Source organism: Phyllopteryx taeniolatus, chromosome 13 (genome assembly GCF_024500385.1).
Source record: "Phyllopteryx taeniolatus isolate TA_2022b chromosome 13, UOR_Ptae_1.2, whole genome shotgun sequence".
Taxonomy (NCBI): domain Eukaryota; kingdom Metazoa; phylum Chordata; class Actinopteri; order Syngnathiformes; family Syngnathidae; genus Phyllopteryx; species Phyllopteryx taeniolatus.
The window spans coordinates 15465673-15489961 of record NC_084514.1 but is presented as its reverse complement, the minus strand read 5'-3'; the positions used below and the strand labels follow the sequence as shown (position 1 = coordinate 15489961).

The window sequence follows — 24289 nt, the reverse complement described above, 5'->3', positions numbered from 1 at the left end:
ATAAACGACAATAGCTGTGCAATTGTAGAAACTGCGGGCTAAACCTCTCACAGCGTAATGTAAAGTTGAGTCCAATCAGTAACAAAAAGTGCTGTACCTCAGAGCAATTCCTGCTCCAAAGGTACAAAGTTGCAGGAATGCTGAGGTATCGCTGCGCTTAGTTTACCTTCAAATTCTATGGGAATGGAATGAATGGAAATGTTTCAGGATCAATAGGAATGAATGTCTATTTAATAAATAATTAATCAGAATAAACAGGAAACTGCAAAATTGCATCTTAGACGATACTTCCAAAATGCTTACATCCTAATCTTGGTCATAAACAAGTTGTTGTACACTACTTGTTGTTGGGACTTTTGGCTTTCAATATCGATATTATTTCTGGCAGTCTCATTTTTCTAAATTCCAACTTTGAAGCGAATGTCATTTTTCATGTTTTCATGTATTTTTTTATTTTGAATTGAGAACATTGATAATGTCATACAGAGTGAACGGTGACAGTCACTGACCTTTTGAACAGAATAGGAATACTGTTGTAGGGAAATAGGAGCGGCAGTTAAAAAAAAAAAACGGCCCAAAAGAGGAGGAGCGCATACATAAGAAGAGGGGAGAAGTTAGTTTGCTTGTCTAAATGTATTAGTTTGAAGTGGAGACTGCAGTCAGCTGGACTGTCATACACACGCACACACACGCACACACACATGCCAAAACATCCAAACTCCCCCCCCCCCACTCCTCCAATGGCCTTGTTGGTGTGCCAGGGTGGGTGATTACCGACACTCTCCCCCAATTATGGGCTGATTATTCCGCTGCACTCTAATTGACTGGGGAGATATGCAAATGGGTGTCATTTGGGATGATAAAGGATGCGGGTGCTGGATGCCCCTTGCATTATTTAGCCTCAGCTGTACGCGGTGTGAAGGATGTGGCGTGTGCGTTAATTGCTGAGAAGAGAGAGGTTAAGCTGAACGAGCAGCTGAATTAGAAATGAGAAATTTGGGCGCTTTATTTCTTAATTTTTGTCTCCTTTCCTTCAATCTCTTTCTCACACATTTGATGTTGCATCGTTTCTTTCATTCTCTCGGGTGATTGGGGAGGCGTGGAGTGGGTGGCTGGTGGCTACAGTGTATGCTGGAATTCCATTAAAAAAAATACAGCGAAACATACAGAAAAAATGGACATGAGAAGCATCTGTGACCAATGAGAATACATTATTCAGAAAGTGTGCAGATTTAAATGATAGAAAAGTTAAATTAGCACATCCAAGCTGAACATACTGCATACTGTATGATGTCAGTGTGAACAGTTGGTGGTTTGGCGTGGTCCATTGGCTAAGAACTCCTGCTACTAGTTGCTTGGCATATTATCAGGAAGAATCAGAATAACTCGACACTAATCCCTCTGGTTTGGATACAAGCAGCACCAGAAATGAGTGTCGGTGCAAGCTTCACTGTAATGCTCCTTTCAAAGTAGCCCAACCTGTATCACCGCTTTACAAGAGGCTTAAGTGCCCTGACACTTACCACTCTGCGAGGCCGCTATCTTACAACAAACAATAACGGCTTGTGCAAAGGAGTTACTGTTCCTATTATAAACAGATTATCTCAGTCCCTGCAAATCCTGAGTCCGCACAAATGTTTCAACCCCTTGCAATTTCAATTGTGGCTTGCTTTTCCAATGAAGATGGTTTTGTAGTGTTCAGAGATTGTTTCGAATTTGTCAGACAGAAAAGAAAACAAAAGCGCACTTGGTTTTTTTTACTTTTAAGATGCTCTAAGAAGTAAGAGTTTAATATTGTTCTATAGCTCACAAACATAGAGAGGAGAAAATGTAAAAAAAAACTCATGTAGTTAAACTGTCACATCACACCTTTACCAGCATTTTAAGGTGTTTTTTGGTTTTTCAGCAAACTAATAACAAAGTACTTGTGGGATTTCTTCACAGTACTAGAATCTCCCTCTTGTTTCCCACAGTCCCGCTACTAGACAACATCACTGGGTTGTATGTAAGAATCTCTGAATATTTGGGCTTCTACAGTAATGCGTGCCTGTCTACAGCTAACCTGACGGCAGGTGTTCACTGTGTTGTATTTTTAGAGACTGTGGTGTACTTCCTTTCACTCCAGGATCAAGGTTTCATATACACACCAACTCGGTACTCCTACTCAGTCTCCAACCTTTAAAATGTTCGATTTTGATTGACACATTCCGAAAGGTATTCATTAAGCATTTATTGTGTTTGTAGTTTGCAGTGTTCCTAATATTTTGACTATATCCTTGAGCTACTGTAAAAAAGGTCACTAAAATATAGATTTTATATATATATACATGTGTATATATATATATATATATATATATATATATATATATATATACATATATATATAAAGAGAGAGAGAGATACTGTATAGATAGATATAGAACTATAGCTATAGTTGCAGATATATAAATACTAACAATTTGTCATAACCCCCTGCCACTGTGTTGCATACAATAATAACATTTTATTGATGGATGTAGTAAGCTTTTTGGGTCAAATTAAATACGCATCTGTAGTTACCCATATCATCTCCAATTGTTTGATAACTAAAAAGCTAATTGGCATTAAAACATAAAGGTATAGCTATTGTGGAAGTGGTGTTAAAATGCCATCCAGTTACTTTTTTTCCTTCGCTCTCTTTTTTTCCACTTAATAGCACTTAGTGAAGGCTAGTTCAGTTGGTGCTCTACAGGGGGTGTTGCATTAAAAATCTTCTTGTACACATACACACTCATGAACACACGCATAAAGAAGTCCATTCGGATTCATTTTATTTGGATTTTACCTCAGACGACGGTTTGGGGGAGGATGGATAAACATCTTTATGTAATAGCCTTTCCCCTCAGTCTCTACAGCACCGTAAAGATGGGAAGCACGGCGTCCGGCGCCGACAAATGTGTGCATTGCTGCAATGAGCAGAGTTGTCCCTCAGGCCTACCAACCGTAGCGATTGGACTTAATTACAGTTCACATCATCATATTTACCCAGAGAAGAGAAAAATACAGACTAAAGCTCACCTCTGTGTGCACAGAGGTGTTGTTTCTGTTCATATATACAGTACCGCAGTGTGTACGTAACATTACAATGTGCTTGTACTTTTCACCCAGACAAAGCAGGTCCTATGGATACATAAAAATAGATCAGTGATAATATAAAGTCTGGAAAAGTTTTCTTCAATAGCTGTATTGGAAGGTAATGCACTTTTCTTTTCTGTGTATACTGTATCCACACATGCTGAGCATGCTAATCGTACACTGACGTACATATGGTTGAATCCATAAGTATTTGGAGAATGATGTGGTATTCCAGGATTTTTCTTTTGTATACCACCACAATTGTTTTGAGATAAAACAGTCAAGGTGTGATTGAAGTCAGGTTTGAGGGTTTATCAAAAACATTATTTAGTTTAGTTTAAGAATGACAGCCATTTTTTAATAACTGACATAATTCCAAATGTAGCAATCATATTAATACTTGGATGAAAATGATTTGCCATCAATGAGTGCATGAAGTCAAGAGCCCATGGACATATTCTTCATCACTGGAGATGATTTGCCAGGTATTCACCACAGCCACCATCACTTGCTCCTCATTGTGGGCCTTGCTACCTTCACTTTTGTTTTGTTTTTTGCAAAACATACTCTATTGGGTTAAGATCAGGTGACTGACCTTGCCATTGAAAAATGTTATGGAGCAAACTGTACATTTGTCTTTAGCACCCTAAAACATATACAATATACAGTGGATTGGGCAATATGCACCTCAACACTCAAGGTGGTTATTTTACACTTACACTTTTACACACAAATAAAGCAAAGTAGCCAATAATTAAGGGTTGTAAAGTAGGACTGAAACATGACAATGTACATTATTTATGAACACCTGCTTGGCAGAGAGGCAGCATATGGAGTCTCTGTGGGTTTTCTCCGTGAATTCTGTAATTCCCATATTACAAAAGCATGCATGTTAGGTTAATTGGAGACTCTCAGTTGTCCATGCCTTTTAATTATTGTTTGTCTATACTGTCCTGTGTGACTATTAAGGAGGTTTTTCGAGTGAGTGAGTGAACTATTTGGCACTATTACTTAGTCTACACTAGTACTAGTGTAGTAGTACGCACACACACACACACACACACAGGTCTCATCTGTCGCCCTTGGCTGCATCAGCAGCCAAGCATGTCTCCATGTGACAGCCCAGCCGCATTGTGTGTCTGTCACAAATGCACACACTCATATGCACACACAGGCATTGTAGACAGGTGCCAATGCCAGCAAGGTGAAAGGTCACAAACAACTGCCTCTCCAATGTTGTGTGAAATGTGTCGATGGAAGTCTTGGGCCATTATGTAGGCTACACACTGTGTGTGTGTGTGTATGTGTGTGTGTGTGTGTGTGTGTGCGTGTGTGCGCGTGTGCATGTGAGGTGGGCGGTGGCCATCTCAAAGTAACTTGTTATTATCCCCTCAATATTTTTCTTATTATGACAATGACATGCTCCAGGAGTGAATTAAGCGGCACAGGACGCCAAGCTGGAGAGGTTGACAGCTATTTGGAGACTCAATACACAGAGCAATTTGCAGCCTCGAGCCAAACAAATTGGATTTGGGCCACTTTGGATCGGGACTCCCGATTGTCGGGCGTTTGGATACTGCAACCACGTCTGTCTGGATGGTTAGCTAGCTGGCTGGCTTGTGTAACTGCAGTAGACACAAAACTATGTGGCCGTGACAAGAATGAACGGTACAGTACAGGAAGAATGTGGGTTGGAAAAGATATTAAACTAAAGAAGCATTGTAATTTTTTTTATGGTGGCATTTCACTAATATAATGGCCGTAGTTGGAATGGGCATTTATATAGTCAAAGGGTGTTAGAGTTTACCACCCTTTTATTGTATTAGTGCTGCTACTTTTTTGGTCTTGGGCCACACAGCTCTGCTCAAGTGTGTGTACAATCCAAACGAGCAACTAAACAAATTACTGATGCGCATTTTCCCACCCCTAAATTGCCACTGGAAAAGCTGGCAACAGCACTCAATTAGGCGAAATGCAATTATTCCCATCCATTCACATGATTAGCCTGTGGGTTAACAACCTAGCTGTGTATCACGCTAGCTTGTGGTAACTGTATTTGGAAAAGCCATCACCATGGATACACTGGCTGTCATGGTAACCTGCAGTGTGTAAAACAGCATTAAAGCGGGCGGCTGCTCATTGGAAAAATAACCTTGTCTTCTTAGGATGCTGCTCGCTCTGCTCGGACAACCGGCTGACCTGATTGGCTGGGACGGAGTGATAACAAGGGTGAGACAGGAAAAGAGGCGAGCGGGTGCCCCACGTGTTCAGTCGAGCGAGGGTAGATAACGCCAGACGACCGGCTGGCAGAGCGAGTGGGCATCATCACAGCGGCATGATGGGAAACAAAAGCTTTGTGTTTCGCTGTTGAGATCGCATTAACCAAAACAAGCAGACGTGGAGCGACAGGCGCTTCTGGTAAAACGGAAATCACACAGCTGCATGAATACACAACAAATCCTCGTGATGAATCACAGCAATACAAAGCACTTACAGTGGTCTAATGTTGATCCCAGGGAGTCTGTGCAGTCTGAACCTCCCACAAGTGATTCTTATAGAGGAGTCAACGTATTTTTTCTTTGTAACGGCTACCCAATATTCACAATTTAATAACAATGTTATGAGAAGTGTGAAGCGCTGGGCAAGTCAACAGAACGTATGTCCGTAGAATACAGTATGCACTGTATTAATAGTTACTGTAATTCGAAAGTGCTTGTTTTATTACTATCGTAGCGTGCTCAATGATAGCATGAATAGTGACTGAAAAGCCGGCAAATGTCAGTACAGTCAGATCGTGTAAGTGGGACTTACAGAGAAATGTTATTCCCATCAAAACAAAAATATAGATGTCAAGTGACGGTTTTAAAATCTTGGCTGTACTCATTTTCTAGGTGAAAAAAAATTGGTCCTATCTGGAGAAAGTGGGAGGTGACTGCAAGGTTTAAATGCCGTTAAATGCACACTACTATATTGTAACAGCTAACAGTAACCTACATGACTAAAAACAACAACAACAAAGGCTCATCTGCCCCTCTGAAAATATGTGTGTGCTTCATGTGTGCGTTTGTGCGTGCCTGTTTAGGGGGCAGCCATCCAATCTCATCACATTTAGCCCTCTCTCACATCCTACCACTTTTGCTCTTCTGTAGGTACTCACCTTCCACACACAACGAGTGTTCCTTCAGCAGTATTGATGGGAATTCCCTGGATTCAGATAAAGGCACTACTAAGCACAAATACACACACATAGACACAAAGCTACACTGTGCTCTTTGCTCACCTGCAGGCAAAACTGTAAAATTAAGTGATTTTTTTTTTTTTTTGAAAGCCTGTTTAAATCCATTTTCACCACAGCAGCAAATTTACTCAAGTGGCTTCATCTGCAGGACATGTCTACACTCTTACTCAGCTATGCTAAATTTGGAGACCCAAACTATGTGATGACAAAGTAGACAAGAGCTGGACAGAATGAACTGCTGACCTTTTAACCTGTACTATCTCACGGTCACTGGCCACAACATTACTTAAGGTGCGTCTGCACAATCAAAGGCAGAGCTGAGGTATATCCAAGACTGGAATAGATTGAAGCAGTAATGCTCTGTCTTCTTTAATTTTGGTTATAATTAGGTACAACAATACCAACCACAAAAAGTGCCTCAGTTTGATGCAGTTCAGTTCTCTAACCACAATATGATTGGATCTCGATCTCATTGGATCGTGCAGTACATACTGAAGAGTCCACTAATTTAGGGACTTTTATAGGTTCAACCATTTTGTGCACAGGATACGTCACAGTTTATTTGGATCACATTCAAATTTAAAGTTTTTAACATTAACTACTTAACATCTCTTCTTTCATTCTTGGTGTTCCTTTTTTTCTACTCGATTTAATGTCATTTTCACAGAATTTGATCAATAACAGGAAAGACATGGCCTACTGAATTTCATTCATTCATTCAGCTTCCATTCCGCCTATCATCACCAGGGTCGCGGGCGTGCTGGAGCCTATCACAGCTATCTTCGGGCGAGACGTGGGGTACACCCTGAACTGGTCGCCAGTCAATCGCAGGGCACATAAACAAACAACCATTCCCGCTCACATTCACACCTACGGGCAATTTAGAGTCTTCAGTTAACCTACCCTGCATGTTTTTGGGATGTGGGAGGAAACCGGAGTACCCGGTGAAAACCTACGCAGAACATGCAAACTCCACACAGGCGGCGCGTCCAAATGCTATCCAGTGAGGCCTTTGGAGCCACGGCGTTGCTTAGCAGCACAAGCCAACAGAGGAACAAGCGGAGGTGGTGTGAGCAGAGGCAGAAGTGCAGCTGCCTAAAATTTTGAATCATGAATCACTTTTTGAAAATAGGACTTTAAGCGTGGCCGTTGCAGCGTGGGAGACATTTACCCATATAAAACCAAGGCGGCATAAAGAAATTGAGAAACAATTTTTTTTTTTGGCGGTTCTGCCATTATTGATCACTCCCACTTACAAAAACATAAAAAAAACATGCATGTTAGGTTTATTAAAAACTCAAAATTGTCCATCAGTATGAATTTGAGTGCAAATGATTGTTTGTGTGTATGTATACTGGCTGCAATTGGCTGACAACCAGTCCAGAGTGTACAACCTGGCTGCAACCTAATGTGGATAAGTGGTGTAGGATAGATGAATAGATAGCAATACAGTAGCAAAATCAATTGGAGGATGTCAATTGGGCTATATTGAGGTTGTCCACACCCATTCAGTTTCTTCACCTATACAGTATTTGATGTTTTGGTCCTCTTTTCCAGGATCTGTCTGGCTCGATAGATGACCTCCCCACTGGGACAGAGGCTGGTCTGGGATCAGCCGTCACCAGCAGTAGTAACCAAGGAGAGCAAGCAGGCGCCAGCACCCAGCGACAGTCTCCTTTCTCTCCTCACGCCTCGCCACACCTTCACAGTCAGAGGAGCGGCCCTTCGCCCTCCCCTGTGGGCTCGCCTGCAGGCTCCACTCAGTCCCAACAGTCGCGTTCAGGCTCTGCGCCCATCTCCCCCGCCAGCGGCCCCCCTGCTGGTGCCAACACACCAGGTAGAGCAGCTGAACTCATACCTCGGTCTCGTTAAAGTTGCCATTTGTTGCATGTCATGTTAGTTTGGTTTTTAAGCCGAAATATTTTAGTGCTTCAACCTATACCCGACACAACAAAACGAAACATTTTATCACCTTAAAATGATCTATGATTGAACACTTGGAAAATATATAAATTAACTTGCAGTGACACCTTAAAAGGCCGCGGTGTAAAAGCTGTTTCTTCCTATGACATCACTGGTTGAGGTGTGGTAATGTGATCTTGAATATCATTTGATTGTGCATCATTTGTTTGATAACACTATTAGTAAACTTATCACTCCTGAAAGAGCATTTATGGCACGGTGATTTTTGTTTGACCTTTCCATTTTGCATCTGGACTAAAACCTAAGCCAAATTACATTCGTGCACGAATGGGTGTCTTTAAAAGATTTAAAAAGGTCAAGAACTTTGGAAACAACCAGATTACAATGCTTTTTCTTATTTAGCTCAGCATATAAAACAAAAGGCTCAATTTTCTCTCACTTAAACGGAGAATGAGCCTGAGTGCACTCTGCTGCTTTAAACTAAAGGACATCAATCTGGCATGTCTAGACTTTGATATGTCACATTCATAACAAAAGCTGATTCCATCCTCTGCAATATTGTATTCCGTTTATTTTTGTCACACAGTTTTCAGTAGTTCAATAGTAAGAATTTGACTTGGACCCTCTCTAAATCCAGTTCTGCCGATCACAACTGATCACAGCTGACACCTTTAATGGTAATATTCCCTCTTTCCTTGAAAGGTCCCATATTTTATCAAAGCAACTTTTTCTTGAATTTGGAATGTAATATTGTCTCTATGGTGCCTCAGTAAACATGTGAAATATGAATTACAATCGTCCGTGCATTCCTGAGTTCCTGATGTTTTTCCGCTGAGAGGCCTGAAATCAGGTCATTGGACTTTCTCGAGCTTAGCTACGTCACTAGCGTAGATCTCCGCCTTCCGTTTCCGCTCCTGAGCCAGCGTTGTCAACATAAGCAACACGTGTGCTCTCACAAGTGGGTCTTCTACACTGGGGCAACCAATCAGAGGAAAGGGGGTGGTCTTAACCAAATGTGGACAAAGCGGAAACAAAACTAATGTTCTTCTTGGGTAATTAAAAAAATCTATTTAAACAAAATAAATATTTTATTTTGTCACATTATTGTATGAAAAACAAACTTTTAAAAAGGTAACTGATTCATTATTGAGTAGGACTTAAATCGTTGTCTTCACCTTCATTTATTTGTTGATTTGTTATATTCAAAAAATTGATCAAACATCTGTAGCCCAGTAACCAAGATTTTGCTGTAAGATGTTTCCAAGGAGTTCCCAGATATATATGTTTCATTCTCTTGGAAAGGGCATATAACTGAGAAAAATATAGATCATATTTTGTAGGCAAGTATTTATTAGGCAATACATGTGTCTTTTGGCCTCAGCATAGGATGGGTTCGTTTACAGTTTATAAATCCTAGGGGGAAAATAGTATTTGATTAGCCTCCGACTGGCATGAGATGTGTTTGTGTGTGCGTGCCTGTGTGTGTGCGTGTGTGTGTGTGTGTGTGTGTGTGTGTGTGTGTGTGTGTGCGTGTGTGCATGCCATTCGAGGCTGGCCTGCCCCGTCACCCGGCCACCTCTATGCCCCACCAAGAGGTTGAATGACATATCGGCGCGCCTTAGGGCTGCCATTCAATGTGATGAGGCGGGGCAAAATGTCTTGCGTGAGATGCTGATGTCAGGCCTCCTCCTCCTCCTCTTCCTCTTCCTCTTCATCCTTACCAGAGTGATTGACACTAATGAAAACTGGGACAGTAGTTTTGCCAGCGCTCTTGCCAAGAATCGTGCCGAGAATCCCGATTAAAGTGGCAAAGATGGGGAGCGAAACTGATTGCTGGGACATGATTAATAAGAAAATATTTTCAAGTATTCCCTGTGCTAAATAAATGGTGATAAAGTGTGGAGCAGTGCGTAACATTTGGCACGTCTTAGCAGCTTTACTACACTCACTTTGAATTAGATCAATGCTCAGCCAGCCTGGGAGAGACACACAGGAGAACTAATGTGGTTAGCAAATATGTGATTACCGAAGCCTCCACTTTCTAACTCTTCATCACAAGTTAAGACACTTTCATTAATGTGCTTGTTTGAGTTGGTGCAGCACTGGGAGAGAAAGAGGAGGCAGAGCAATACTATGTGTGTGTATGCGTGTGCGTGTGCGTAATTTTTGCATGCAAAGCTCCCTCATCATTATGCAGTTTTAGGAACAACAATGTCCACTAAATCAACAAAACATTAATAAGTATAGTAATTAATAAGTGACTTAATTAGTGAGCAAAACAAATTGTTTTAAGCTGCATTACTGAATGTGCTTCTGATTGAAAAAGTCATAACAACACATCTTGTGGCTCCATTTCACTGTGCTTTATTAATGTTACTGCCATACAAGTGGTATCGTTGGCTCTGTTATGACGGATTATGGCTTTGGAATGAATTTACGCTGATGATTTGTGTATTTGACAGTTTTTGTCTGATGAGACTACATTGCGGGTGTGTTGTAAATGCCAATAAGTCATGTTATCTTGTGTTTTTTTTTTGTTAGTTACACTCAAACTCTTCCTGTAAAAACAAAGTCGCAACTAATGTTCTCTGAGATGCCAACGGAAACCCATCAGTTGTTTGACAGATGCGGCGCTGTCTAAAAAAGTTCCAGACACCACTCCAAATCTTAGAAAGTCTTCCCAGAAGAGTGGAAGTTGTTCCAGTTGTAAAGTTGGAAAGAACTTCCTTTCTTCCATTTCAAGTTCCTACAGGTGTAATGGCCAAATATTGTTTAACAGTATTTTAGTCGAAATAGTGTTTATATCAGGGCCATTGTGGCAGCCCAGCTAAAATGAATCCTGTGTGGAATATTGTAGCACAAAGGAAGACCTGTTGGTTTAACACTGACCACATGCAAATGTTGTTGTCACGTCATATTGGCTATTCTTAAGCAACATCACCCCATTACTTCCACACGACACATCATACCCACTGAATGATGGGAGCAATCACAACTACGGAACCGAAGTGCCAACGACCAAAACATGCATTACTACACTCAACTGTTCAACTCTTAGAAGTTGACCAATATTTGCTGAAAAAAGCATTGCAGTTGAAACCTTGAAACCGTCATCATACATGACAATTTTCCATAATATGGCCCCTTTTAATTCTGTGTATGTGTAATGCAAATCTCTTTTTCAACGATGATTAAAACTTTGTTCTTTTCAAAACTTTCTTTATTTTAAAATGAATAGTAGTTGACTTGTTTTTATACTAATGTAGTGATTAAAATTGTTCATATATTACTTGTTGGCTGTACAGTTAAGGGTTTTATGATGGGCCACAATTTGACCACGGAACCGATTAAAGTGAAGCCCTGCAAATTTGCGGATCGGCATTAGTGAATTGGCCTATTCATGGATTTTTGCCGGGAACCTATTCTATTTTTTTTCTGGGAAAACTCGCTGTATTTGCGTTTTTTTATGCTGAGGCCATAGCCATGTCTAATATAAAAGTATTGCTTTGGTATCAAGTAACTCTTGAATTGAAGGGAGGAGCTTCATTTTGCCAGGCCTCAGCCTTGTCTAATACAAAAAAAGTGCTTTGCCACCATCTTGCAGCATTTATAGGCAATTACAAAAGGTTTATGGTGACTGTCGATGAGTCGCAGATTTTTGCTATTAGCAGCAAGGCTTCGAACCAGTTTAAAAAGGAGGGCGAAAAAAACGGTCAACCATCAACTAAGATTACATTCTACTCAATAGTTGAGGTCCCACTTTGTTAAAAAACGTTCAAGCCTCATCGAATCCCAGTCACCCATTATGCTGTTGTGGCTTTAATGCATCACTATGGTTTTAGGCATCTGTGCTATTGAATTAAATTTAGGCACTGCAGTTATGTCATACGTAATTTACTATATTGGGAGTAAATGATAATATAGGTGCGTGAGGTTGGTTGGTGGTCATACAGCATTAAACAAACACACTACAAAGTACAGCCGGTAGTAGGACACGAGACCAATGGCATAATTGACCATCTACATGAAAGGCTAGCATAATCGCTGGGATGTGTGTGTGTGTATATACATATATATATATATATATATATATATATATATACAGTATATAATATTCCATAGTGAATGCAGAACCTGTGCTTTTTTGAACGTTTATGGATACCGTGTTGAGTCTCCCAAGCGTTTAAGCAGCAGTGTGATGTTGCCATCCTCTCTCAGCGTGACACGTCACACGGCTGAGCTCTCACAGGACGACATGCGCCTCGGCAGCGGTCAGAGAGCAATTTCATCATGTCATCCTTTCACCTGGCTGTCAAACACCTACACACAATATATTTGAAAAATAACACAGCAGCTAGGCAGGGCATACATAGCTGCACACATGGTTGCACATACAAATCACTTATAAATGCTTGCTTGCTGGGATGTGACTGTGATGAGCCACAGTCAGAGGTGAGCAAGTGGGAGACTGACATTGCCAGGCTATCATAGACCTGTTCACACACAAATCTATCAAGGTATGCCTGTGATTCCCACTTCTGTGCCTTCCTCTCGCTTTCCCACTCACTCCATGAAGAAAATCCAATACACTGGAACATTATCCGGCCCTCGCCTTGCTCTCCTGGAACTCAAAAGGCACACACTGGGCCAAATTGATTTTCCTGTGCGCTAGATTTGTGACAATCCAGCAAAAATCACATTGCTCAACCGCTAAGCTCCTCCTTGTATAAACATGCAAAAATAGGCTCTATTTCACCATCAGACACAAACGCCTTCTTCACTCAGAGTTATGCCATTCAAATCATTTTCCTTTTTCATGAAACATTGGGGATAAAGCGTAAAGACACGCTCTCATCCAGATGAATGTAAAGTGGAGCACCACAGTTGGGATACTTGAAAGGAGTCGAAGAGTCAAAGTTAAAGTTGTTTAAATGGCAGCAGCATCATTCAAATATGTTGTTTTGTATATGTTGGAATCACCTAACTCTGCCTGCGTAATTCAGCACATCTTTAGCACATCTGCCTCACAGTTCTGAGGACCCAGGTTCAAATCCGGCCTCGCCTGTGTGGAGTTTGCATGTTCTCCCCGTGCTTGCGTGGGTTTTCTTCGGGGACTCCGGTTTCCTCCCACATCCCAAAAACATGCGTCGTAGGTTAATTGACGACTCTGACTTGCCCGTAGGTGTGAATGTGAGTGCGAATGGTTGTTTGTTTATATGTGCCCTGCGATTAGCTGGCAATCAGTTCAGGGTGTACCCCGCCTCTCGCCCGAAGATAGCTGGGATAGGCTTCAGCACGCCCGCGACCCTAGTGAGGATAAGCGGTTCAGAAAATTGATGGATGGATAAAATGATGTCTATGTCATGGGTGTGTGTGTGTATGTGTGAATCTCACATTCAACTAAATATTGTGTGAGTGTGAATCTCACATTCAACTAAATATTGTGTGATATAGATACAGTAAATTTAATTTGTTCTGTGACCCCGTTCTCAAACTAAAACGTTCCCCACCCGAAGTAATGTTTCCCCTTGAAATGAATGAAAATGCAGTTAATCCATTCCAGCTGCAGAACGATGTTATATTTACCTTATTTTGTTGTGTGGTTAAAAATAAATACTGTACAAGATAGAAATAGGTGAAAATGCAATTTCTGATGACGAAATAACTGTGGGTTCACTAACAAATCACTGTGCAGTGTTTTAGGCTTTTTGGTAGTGATTTTTACGTTCACTGTGGTTACTGCTAGCCTCGAATGGCCGCCACCTCCCACATGGCAGAGCAGCTTTTGCCTTGCATTTTGCATTTTAGGCAAAAAACAAAGATACCTGTAGCATGGAGTCAATGGTGTTTATGGTGCGTGAGAAAAAAAGCACAGAGTTCCGAGCCTTGCGCGACCATGCCAAGACTGTTTGTAAACAAAAATAGTATAGAACCTGAGGTAATTCTTCTTTTAAAAAACTGTTCATATACCGAATTGTTTGGAAACCTGTCATTCATAAACCAAGGTTCCACTGTATATAGTTCTGTCCTTATAATATATGTTGCAAGAGGAATCCCATATGTTCACACTTTTTTGTTCTTCTTTTCCAATGTGCTTTGGCAAATAAGTGGTTGGGAAGCGTAGATGAGCAGCCCATCATCAAGACTGTTTATCTTGTGCTTTACTTTAAGTGCTTCCAGGGCTGGAGAAAAGAGCACCGAGATCAGTGGGCAAGGGATGAGGGGATGTGAGCAAATACATAGCACAGAGTGAACAAGTCCGGGTTGGTCCAGTTGGTTAGCTCCGGGGTCCTTCGACTTGTTTTGCATTCCATCTCCATCCTTTGTATCATAGCCTGTGGTTTGCTTGTAATCTGAGCAAGGAAATACATTAGTATTCCAATCTGTGATCATACGAGCGCCGCCGATATAAAGATATCATTGCGGTGTATTTTCCACACTTAGGTCAAAGGTCAAGCACAGACCCCTGGAAGGGATCCAGCACAAATGAGAGCCGCATGCTCGAAGGTGGCCAATGTTGATAATGCTGTCAGTAAATTACTTCCCCGAGCACAGACAGAAACTCATTTGCAAGCTGCAAAATATCCAAGTGGAAAACACGCCACGGGAATGCTCATGCAAACTTATTTTTCCTCTGTTAGGGGTGCAAGTTATTACAAGAAGGCTGTGGGAGAGATGAGGAGGGTTGAGTTTTCATGCAGTGTGGAGGGAGCGGAACGGGGCTTTTTTTTTTTTTTCCTGGTCGCACCACTCCCAAAGAGCCTGCATGGGAACACTGCCTGTGGCACTCACTGTCCCTCTCTCGGCCTCACATTACTTTCATCGTGCTCGCTCTCTCTTCTGTTCCCTCTTGTGTCTCACTTTCCCTCGTATCCACCCCTTCGACCCCCCCCACTGTGTTTGTATTCGCTCGGAGCATTGCTGTGCTGGCCTCCCACCGAGGAACCAGGCCCATGTTTCCATCCCCATTCTTGCCTCTGTTCCCCCTCCTCCCCTGTATTCCTCCATATTGCTCCTGCAGCTCTCTTTTCCCTCTTCTGTCTTTCTGTTTTATCTTCTTCCTCCCGTTCCCATCTGCACATTAAACCTCCCACCACCCTGATCTTTCCTTTCACCCACCTCTCTGCGTCTCAGATGTAAAAACAGAAAAAATGTCCTCCCCTCTTGTAACAAATTCACATAGCACAAACAAAACAAAAATAGTTTTATTATTTTTTATTTTTTTAAGAAGCCCGTGTTTGTCATATTGGGAAATTAATTTCTGACTCCATCCAAGAGGAATATTCAAATTGGAGCACAGTGTTCAATTATTATGCTCTCCCCAACATCTCATTCTCTTTCCCTACTCTCTATCCCGCTCGCTGCATTTTTAGCTTAAGCTGCACTTTTGTTTTACTTACACTTGCTACTCATCGCTGAAAGTAATGAGGATCTCTGGAGAGTGCGATCGCTTGTTTTGTGGGGCACTGCAGGCCTGCACTCGTCCCCTGCAGGGGTAGTTAAACTGGCATCAGCCCCTGGCTTGGAGAGACATTGGCTTACACCCATTGAGAGCTAAACCACCATTACTGGAGCCTCTTGTTTATTTTCCACTCTCCTATAAAGTCAAGAAGGAGATATTATCTTGTTGTCGATGTGTTGGCTGGGGAAGGTGTGTGTACATTTACAGCCTAAGGGTTGTACTAAGAGACAGTGCTGAAGCAGCCCTTTTTCTCTCGAGTTCACTGTCATGTCCTCACTTTTGTAAAAATGTCCTCCGCGGCTTCAAGGGGTCAGGGTCCATCACCCACTACGACATGAAGGACACCTACACTGGCACGCAACGCAGATCTATCGTAGAATTCATACGATCATTCCTCGAACCATCTTCCAACCCTTAGATATTGTTCCTTTTGCCAGGCACAATACTTTCTGGCTTAATTTTGACTTGTGCTCAGGGTGTATGATCATTCATATGTTGTTTTACTCTTTTACTATTTCAGTAGTAAATTTAAAGTCCATTTTTGTAGACTTATGTCAGATTCAATGCTGTAGTACTTGTACAAAAGTAACACTTGTACAAAGGTAATATATATATAGTTGAATTCATTTGAATTTGGGATCACTTTTGGAGGAATCCCGAAATTTCAGGGTGAAAGAATGACATTTAAGGGTATTTTTATTGCTGTCAAATGTCAAAACGGGTCCAATTTAAATATGTAAGTGTTAACGATAACCGCCACCTTGTACAATAGAATAACTCCAATGACTTCAAATAAGCCACAAACTCAGGAAAGTGTATTGTGGAGTCATGACTCATGCAAGCAGAAGAGTATCTACACACAGGCATGCATGGAAATAACAGGGGTGTCAAACTTATTTTTGGCGCGGGCTTGAGACTGACTGACATTTTTCAGGAATCCCACCGGGTCCCATGGGTCCCGCAGGATGAGAGTGAACTTCAATATTAATCACGTGATTGGACAGGAGCGAGAGCGAAGGTCATCGGGAGTGGAAATTGTGACAACAAATTCACCGGGAATTGACGGGAGTGGGAACCGTGAGTAGGGAGTTGACAGAAGTGGAAACCATGAGTGAAAAACAGTTTATTTTAGCTTTAATCAAGTCGATATTTGAACATTTCCCCTGAGGATCGAGCTAAGCATTGCTCACTCGGGATTGGGATCAGCCTCTGTGGGAGTGAGCGGGATTGGGCGCTATTTTTTTTTAAATACGGGATTGAGTGGGATTTTTTTTTTTTTAACGTTTGGGCTTGGGAGGTTGTGGGATCAACATCTGTGGGAGTGGGACGGAGCAGGAGTCAACATCTACTCCCTTGTCAGCCTCTCGCGCAGGCCACATTATAGTTACAATTTCCCGCCAAGGGCCGTTATGACTGCGAAACCACATACTGTAAATGTATAATCGCCTCATATTACAAATATACAACAAATTGATAACTACTTTTGAAATCAGAAGCTAATGAAAACTGTTCAGGTGTTATTTTATTTAAAAAAAAGGGAACTGGTAACAAAAAATGCTTGCGGTTATTAAATGTGAAAACAATTCGCAATTTTGATATTTAAGCAAGAACCATGGTTTGCTTTCGCAGGCCAATTTAAATGACATCGCAGGCCGGATCTGGACCCCGGGCCTTCAGTTTGACACCCCTAACATTGTGATACGTACCCCAAGAGGTCTTGTCATTGATTCTATACTTGACTTTCCTCCAATGGCATGACTCTTACCCATCATTTATAAACGCATACACACACATGCAGTAACGCCGAAGCTTAATATTAGCTGAGCCCTGAAACAAAACAGAAATATGGCCACAAGTCCTCCCCCTCAGCTTTGAACTTAACAAGCTTTTGCGTTTGAAATCCTGATGAAAAAAGCTTCAAAGACTTCATTCCCGCTCTTCAAAAGAAGACTCCGGGTTGCCTTGACAGTACTTGCGAAAGAGGAACTTAAAATGTGTTTTGGGTTTTACCAAAGCACATTACATCCCCAAAATAAACGCAATGAACTTCCATTAACTTTGAACCTGTTGCCTTGTCTCATGGGAAAAGTGTGGAAAATTTGTGTTCACTAAGTGTCTTTTTATACTGATTAAATTACTTTTATTTGACTACTCAGTAAAATACAAAAAAAAAAAAACGCTTCTTGTTATCCTCATGTTCACTCTCACACTTGGATCCAACATGTAGCAAGTCCTTTCTTTCTTAAACTGAGATGTGGTCTTCTTCATAAAAATATAATAAAAATAAACATTGGTGTACTTGTTAGTAGCAAAGGACAAATAGTTACATATTTGTGCATACGTTATTTTTAAAGTCACTCTAATAAATAAAACTCAACAATTATAAATACTGTACATAGTAGGTAGCCAAGACAAAAAAAGAGAGCGTTTGCATGTTCTCCCCGTGCCTGCGTGGGTCTTCTCTGGGTACTCCGGTTTCCTCCCACATCCCAAAGACATGCATGGTAGGTTGAGTGAAGACTAAATTGCCTGTAGGTGTGAATGGTTGTTTGTTCATATGGGCCCTGCGATTGGCTGGCGACCAGTTCAGGGTGTACCCCGCCTCTCCCCGAAGATAGCTGGGATAGGCTCCAGCACGCCCGAAACCCTAGTGAGCATAAGCGGTACAGAAAATGGATGGGTGGGTTGTACAATTACACTTCATAGCGTTTGTCTTGGCTACCAGTCTCGTGTGGATTAATTTTTTGGGGGAGTCCAATCAGATTCCAGTTTCTATGTGTTGCCATGTCAATATAATCTGCCCAGGGCCTTCAACGTCGTAAATGCTGGCCCATGCCACATACACACAATGGTAATTAATGGCTGTTTATTTTTTCAACCAGTCCGATTTCAAATTCAATAAACAGAGCTACCTAGAGGCCCCGGGTTTTGTTGGCATTTGCCCCTCCTAGATTGATTGATTAGAGCAGAAGCCGTCCAAAATGGCCGATGGAACAGGAGTAAAAATTGACTTGGTGACCTAAATTACAGTATATACAGTTTTAAAATTGATTATTATTATTTTTTTTAAAGTGGACATTGTGAGGATAGGTCGTCCAACACTCAGTAAAGGATTCATTCGGCACATTCAGAGCAATAAACAATGAGCTCTATTATACAGCTACTGTAGTTTACAGGCATAAGCAGAAGAAAAAGGGGGGTGGATTAGTTTGAATTTTTTTTGTCATGTTGTTAGACCAATGTAATATTGATTCTGAGATGCTTGGGCCGGCTATACACTGGGGAAAGTCAAATCTACCACTTCCTCAGTTGTCTCCTCAGCAGCCGCTGTCATAGCTCCTATCTGCAGTGAGACTGTACATGCCCACAGTCATTTATGTTAATCTTTATCTTCATTTAAGTGCTTTAAACTTGTATTTATTTTGTATGCTTTTGTGTAATGTTGTGTGAGGAGTCTAATTTACGTGATTTGCACATATGTAACGTTGGAGTGAAAAGTGAAGCTGCAGGGGCGGCACAGTCTCCCGCACAGTTCTGAGGACAGGGGTTCAATCCCCGGCCCCGCCTGTGTGGACTTTGCATGTTCTCCGGGCACTCCGGTTTCCTCCCACATCCCAAAAACAGGCATGGTAGGTTAATTAAAGACTCCAAATTGCCCGTCGGTGTGAATGTGAGTGCGAACGGTGGTTTGTTTATATGTGCCCTGCGATTGGCTGGCATCCAGTACCCCGCCTCCTGCCCAATGATAGCTTGGATAGGCTCCAGGACTCCCGCGACCCTACTGAGGATAAGCGGCTCGGATAATGGATGGATGGATATATATATTGTAAAATTGCGATGTGATCGTGGTGGGATTAAGGAATGGATTGGGTCATTTAAATCTCCACCGAAGGCCCGGGTCCCAAATTCACCGCCCACCACTGGTGTACAGTGCATGCATGATAACATCCATAGTTAGAATGTAAGTGCGTGCATAGACATACAGGTCAGGTAAAAATATGCACAGTGAGTCTCTTACAACTGGATAAACACAAGCTTTTAAATGACACACGCACGCTCGAATGCAAAGCTAGGAAAAGCTGCATGGCAGAAACATTTCCATACAAATTATTATTATTTTTTTTGTGTGTGTATACAGAAAATGATATACTGCTGACATTTAGCTCTTCCTCTCTCTCCCAGCAGCACATGGTGAAGAACTGCGTGTCAGAGATTCGGTGTATGAATTATTAATGGTACAGATTAAGCGTGCCAGGACTCACTGTGGAGCCTGTTTGTTTTATTTAAGCATAATTATTTAATGGCATTTCGGGTGAGGAAAGGAGGGAGGACAAGGGAGAGGAGGTTGTCAGGGAAAGATAGGCTTTGTTTAGACACTAATTGGTAGTGAAATAATTACGAAGCGCTGGAAGCTTAACTAGAGTAAAACAGGGAGGGGCTAAAGCTTTATCAAACTTACACTATTCCTCTCTTATGTGTTTTCAATGTTCTCTTCATTTGTGGGGCTTTCTGTTTCAGATTGTTTTTCCATTTTCTCTCTTTGTTTGTCATCTCCCTTAATCACTCTCACAGTACATTCAAAAGCCTCGTATGTTGTTGCTTGTCTCATCTCAGGCGAGACATTGCATAGTTGTGTTGAACCTTCGTGGCACACACACACACACACACACACACACACATAGGCACAATCTGCTGCCACCATCAGTCTGCCATCCAGGGAAACAGGGTCTGACAGCAAAGCTGATGCCTGGCATGCATCTCTGCGTGCGCACGTGCGCACACACACACAAACACACACACACATCGTCGGGTCATTTCATTGTTTCGCAGCAGACGTCTACCTCTTCTGCCTAACCCAACCAGTGCTGTAGAAACATATAGCCCCTAGTTATTTTGTGTGTTCAGTTTACTAGTGTGTTAGATTATTACAAATACCATTTAGAATTAAATGAGTTTCTAGAACCTAAATGAATAAATTGTGTTTCGCTTGGTTTCTTGGTTCAGGAACTACATGTTCCATCCAGTCAGATTTTGTTGTGATGAACTGATGATATTTTAGTGGATTTTGAAGGACTTTTGTCTTTGTAATTGTATGACTTTAGTGTTTTGTTTCCAAGTATCCTTCGTGAAACCCACAAAAAAACAATATTATGTACTACATGTGTGAATTGATTTGTGCCTGCAGTAATTGATGTAAGGCCACAAGCAGAATTAGTCTGGTGTGCTTATTAAATTTTAGAGAGATAAATACCTAATGTGAGATTTGTCCTTATGATGACATTAGCTGTTTTTTCTGTAAGCGTTCAACATGTGTTCCTGCAATGCTGTAGCTGTGCTTCAAAACAAACTTTTGATGACGTATTTCCACCCTATACACAGATGCATGTAGATAATGTTTCCACTGTTATCTGAGGTTTGCTTCAACGATTGCACACGGATGTTTTCCCTTCCCTCCCGCCACACGTTGACAGACTAACTAATCGAATATTCTCTCTTTGAAGCAGTGCCGTTGGATCCACTCGTGTGAGGCAGGGGTCCGTGTGTGTGTGTGTGTTTGTGCGTGTGTGCGTGTGCGTGAATGAAAGAGACCTTTTCGGCACATATCCAATGCCTTTGTGCTCTGTGTATCCTTGTGGATTTGTGAGTGTTTATTTACATGTGTTTGTGCAATTACTTTTATTACTTTCACATGTGTGAGTGCTTGTCACTGTAGGCAGGCTGGTGGAATGAAATGTTGTTTGTGCAGTTTTATGCGAAGCAATTATGTTGACTTAATTGGGTTTGTTTATGTGGAGAGTGTATCACCTCCAATGCAGTATGTATTGCCGCTATTTATGGCAGCTACAACACATGCACATGTAATAATGATAATATTAGAAATAGTCCAACAGATTTACACATTATTTCTGCTGCATGATAGCATAAGGTCCACATCAAATAATGTTGTTACTGAAACAAAGTGTGGTAACTGACCATTGCAGCATTTGCAGCTGAATAGTGTCAGTCAGTGTTTTTTGTAATTCTGCATACATTGTGATTTAAAAAGTGAATCATCCACATCATCATCAGCCATGCTGGAAGGCGAAAACTGTTTAAAGGCCTGAATTCGAAGATAAAATGTGAAATTTGCCACTCTCTCTCTCCTTGCTGCAAGCCAAATCAATTCACTATGGTTCTTGTCTGCCATTGTCCTAATCAGACTCTCAACTTCTTATTGGATTTCAATGGAACTCACGCAGCCCAAAGATACGCACAAGCACCTAATCGATGATCCTCAAATGGCTCTGGTTTCCTACAGGGGATGGTTCCCATGTTTTAATGCTTACACAAAGAGGTGGCTCAGGATCAAAAGAGTCAATGTGTCTCTGGGAGTACATTTGCCATTGAACTGACTTTAAATACACACAACTTCATGGATGGTGATTGTGTTGGGTGCTCCGGGTGAATGTGAATGCTCTTGTTCCTTGGCAAAAGTGTAGACATTATTTTTGTGACCTACAGAGCTGTTGGATTTCTTTATTTTCATATTCTGACTTTGTCTTTTTGAAGGCTCCACGTCAAACCCCCAGAGCTCTGGGAATGGACCGGATGGATCCCGCCCACCAATTACGCACTCACCTATGGCTCAGGAGCGAGGTATTTACACACTATACTGTATGTGTGCATACAGTACATGCACAGTATGTGATATTATTATTTGGAGTTTAGTGGGCCCATCACATACACATGTAAATGCAGCCCTATGGGGGACACAAGCCAGAGAAAACTGTAGGCCAGTCCCAAGCCCTGATAAATTTAGGGGGTTGCATCAGGAAGGGCATCCGGCTTGAAATTTTGCCAAACGAATATGAGTGTTCATCCAAAGAATTCCATACCCAATCGGTCATGGCCCGGGTTACCAACGTCCACCACCGGTGCCGTTAACCTACAGGGCACCGGTGGGTATTCAGCTACTGTGGGTCGAAGACAAAGGAGAGGTGGAAAGCGGGTTCTTTTGGCAAAAAGAGAAGAGGAAAGCACAGAGCCTAGAACTGAATGGACTTTGAATGTTGGGACCATGACAGGAAAAGCTTGGGAGTTGGTTGACATGATGTTTAGGAGAAAGGTTGATTTATTGTGTGTCCAGGAGACCAGGTGCCAAGGCATTAAGGCTAGGAGTTTAGGGGCAGGGTTCAAATTGTTTTCTTATGGTGTAGATGGGAAGAGAAATGGAGTAGGGGTGATTTTAAAGGAAGAGTTAGCTAAGAATGTCTTGGAGGTGAAAAGAGTATCAGATCAAGTGATGAGGCTGAAACTTGAAATTGAGGTTGTTTTGTATAATGTAATTAGTGGCTATGCCCCACAGGTAGGATGTGACCTAGAGGTGAAAGAGAAATTCTGGAAGGAGCTGGACGAGTAGTTCTGCGCATCCCAGACAGAGAGAGAGTCGTGATTGGTGCAGATTTTAATGGAAATGTTGGTGAAGGAAACAGGGGTGATGAAGAAGTGATGGGTAAGTTCGGCATCCAGGAAAGGAACTTGGAGGGACAGATGGTGGTGGAACCTCAAAGTCATACAATCATACAAGGAAAGAGGTTAGTTAAGAAGAAGTGGGACACTGAGAAAACTGAGGAGATGATAAAGGAATACATGGAGATGCGATGTAGAGCGAAGGTAGAGGTGGCAAAGGCCAAACAAGAGGCATATGATGACATGTATGCCAGGTTGGACACTAAAGAAGGAGAAAAAGATCAATACAGGTTGGCCAGACAGAGGGATAGAGAAGGGAAGGATGTGCAGCAGATTAAGGTGATTAAGGATAGAGATGGGAATGTGTTGACTGGTGCCAGCAGTATGCTGGACAGATGGAAAGAATACTTTGAGGAGTTGATGAATGAGGAAAATGAGAGAGGGGAGCGTACAAGAGGCAAGTGTGGTGGACCAGGAAGTGGCAATGATTAGTAAGGGGGAAGTTAGAAAAGCATTAAAGAGGATGACAAATGGAAAGGCAGTTGGTCCTGATGACATTCCTGTGGAGGTATGGAAGCATCTAGGAGAGGTGGCTGTGGAGTTTTTTGACCAGCTTGTTCAACAGAATTCTTGTGGGTGAGAAGTTGCCTGAGGGACGGAAAAGTATGCTGGTGCCCATTTTTAAGAACAAGGGTGATCTGCAGAGCTGTGGGAACTATAGAGGAATAAAGTTGCTGAGCCACACAATGACGTTATGGGAAAGAGTACTGGAGGCTAGACTCAGGACAGAAGTGAGTACTTGCGAGCAACAGTATGGTTGAGTACCACAGATGCATTATTTGCCGTGAGGGTGTTGATGGAGAAGTACAGAGAAGGTCAGGAGGAGCTACATTGTGTCTTTGTAGAGCTAGAGAAAGCCTATGACAGAGTACCCAGAGAGGAGCTGTGGTACTGCATGCGGAGGTCTGGAGAGGTAGAGAAGTATGTTAGACTAGTACAGGACATGTATGAGGGCAGCAGAGCAGTGGTGAGGTGTGCTGTACGTTTTACAGAGGAGTTTAAGGTGGAGGTGGGACTGCATCTGGGATCAGCCCTAAGCCCCT

At 41.9% G+C, this 24289-nt stretch overlaps 1 protein-coding gene across 6 annotated transcripts in view; it reads left to right on the top strand.

Annotated features, from left to right (window-relative positions):
- arid1b (AT-rich interactive domain 1B) overlaps window positions 1-24289 on the top strand; it is a 249881-nt gene that overhangs the window by 169995 nt on the left and 55597 nt on the right. For all 6 annotated transcript variants that reach the window (XM_061794174.1, XM_061794173.1, XM_061794171.1 and 3 more), the window contains 2 exons: window positions 7910-8189; window positions 22287-22373. In XM_061794174.1, the coding sequence (XP_061650158.1) occupies window positions 7910-8189; window positions 22287-22373 (367 nt within the window). The remainder of the gene's footprint in view (window positions 1-7909; window positions 8190-22286; window positions 22374-24289) is intronic.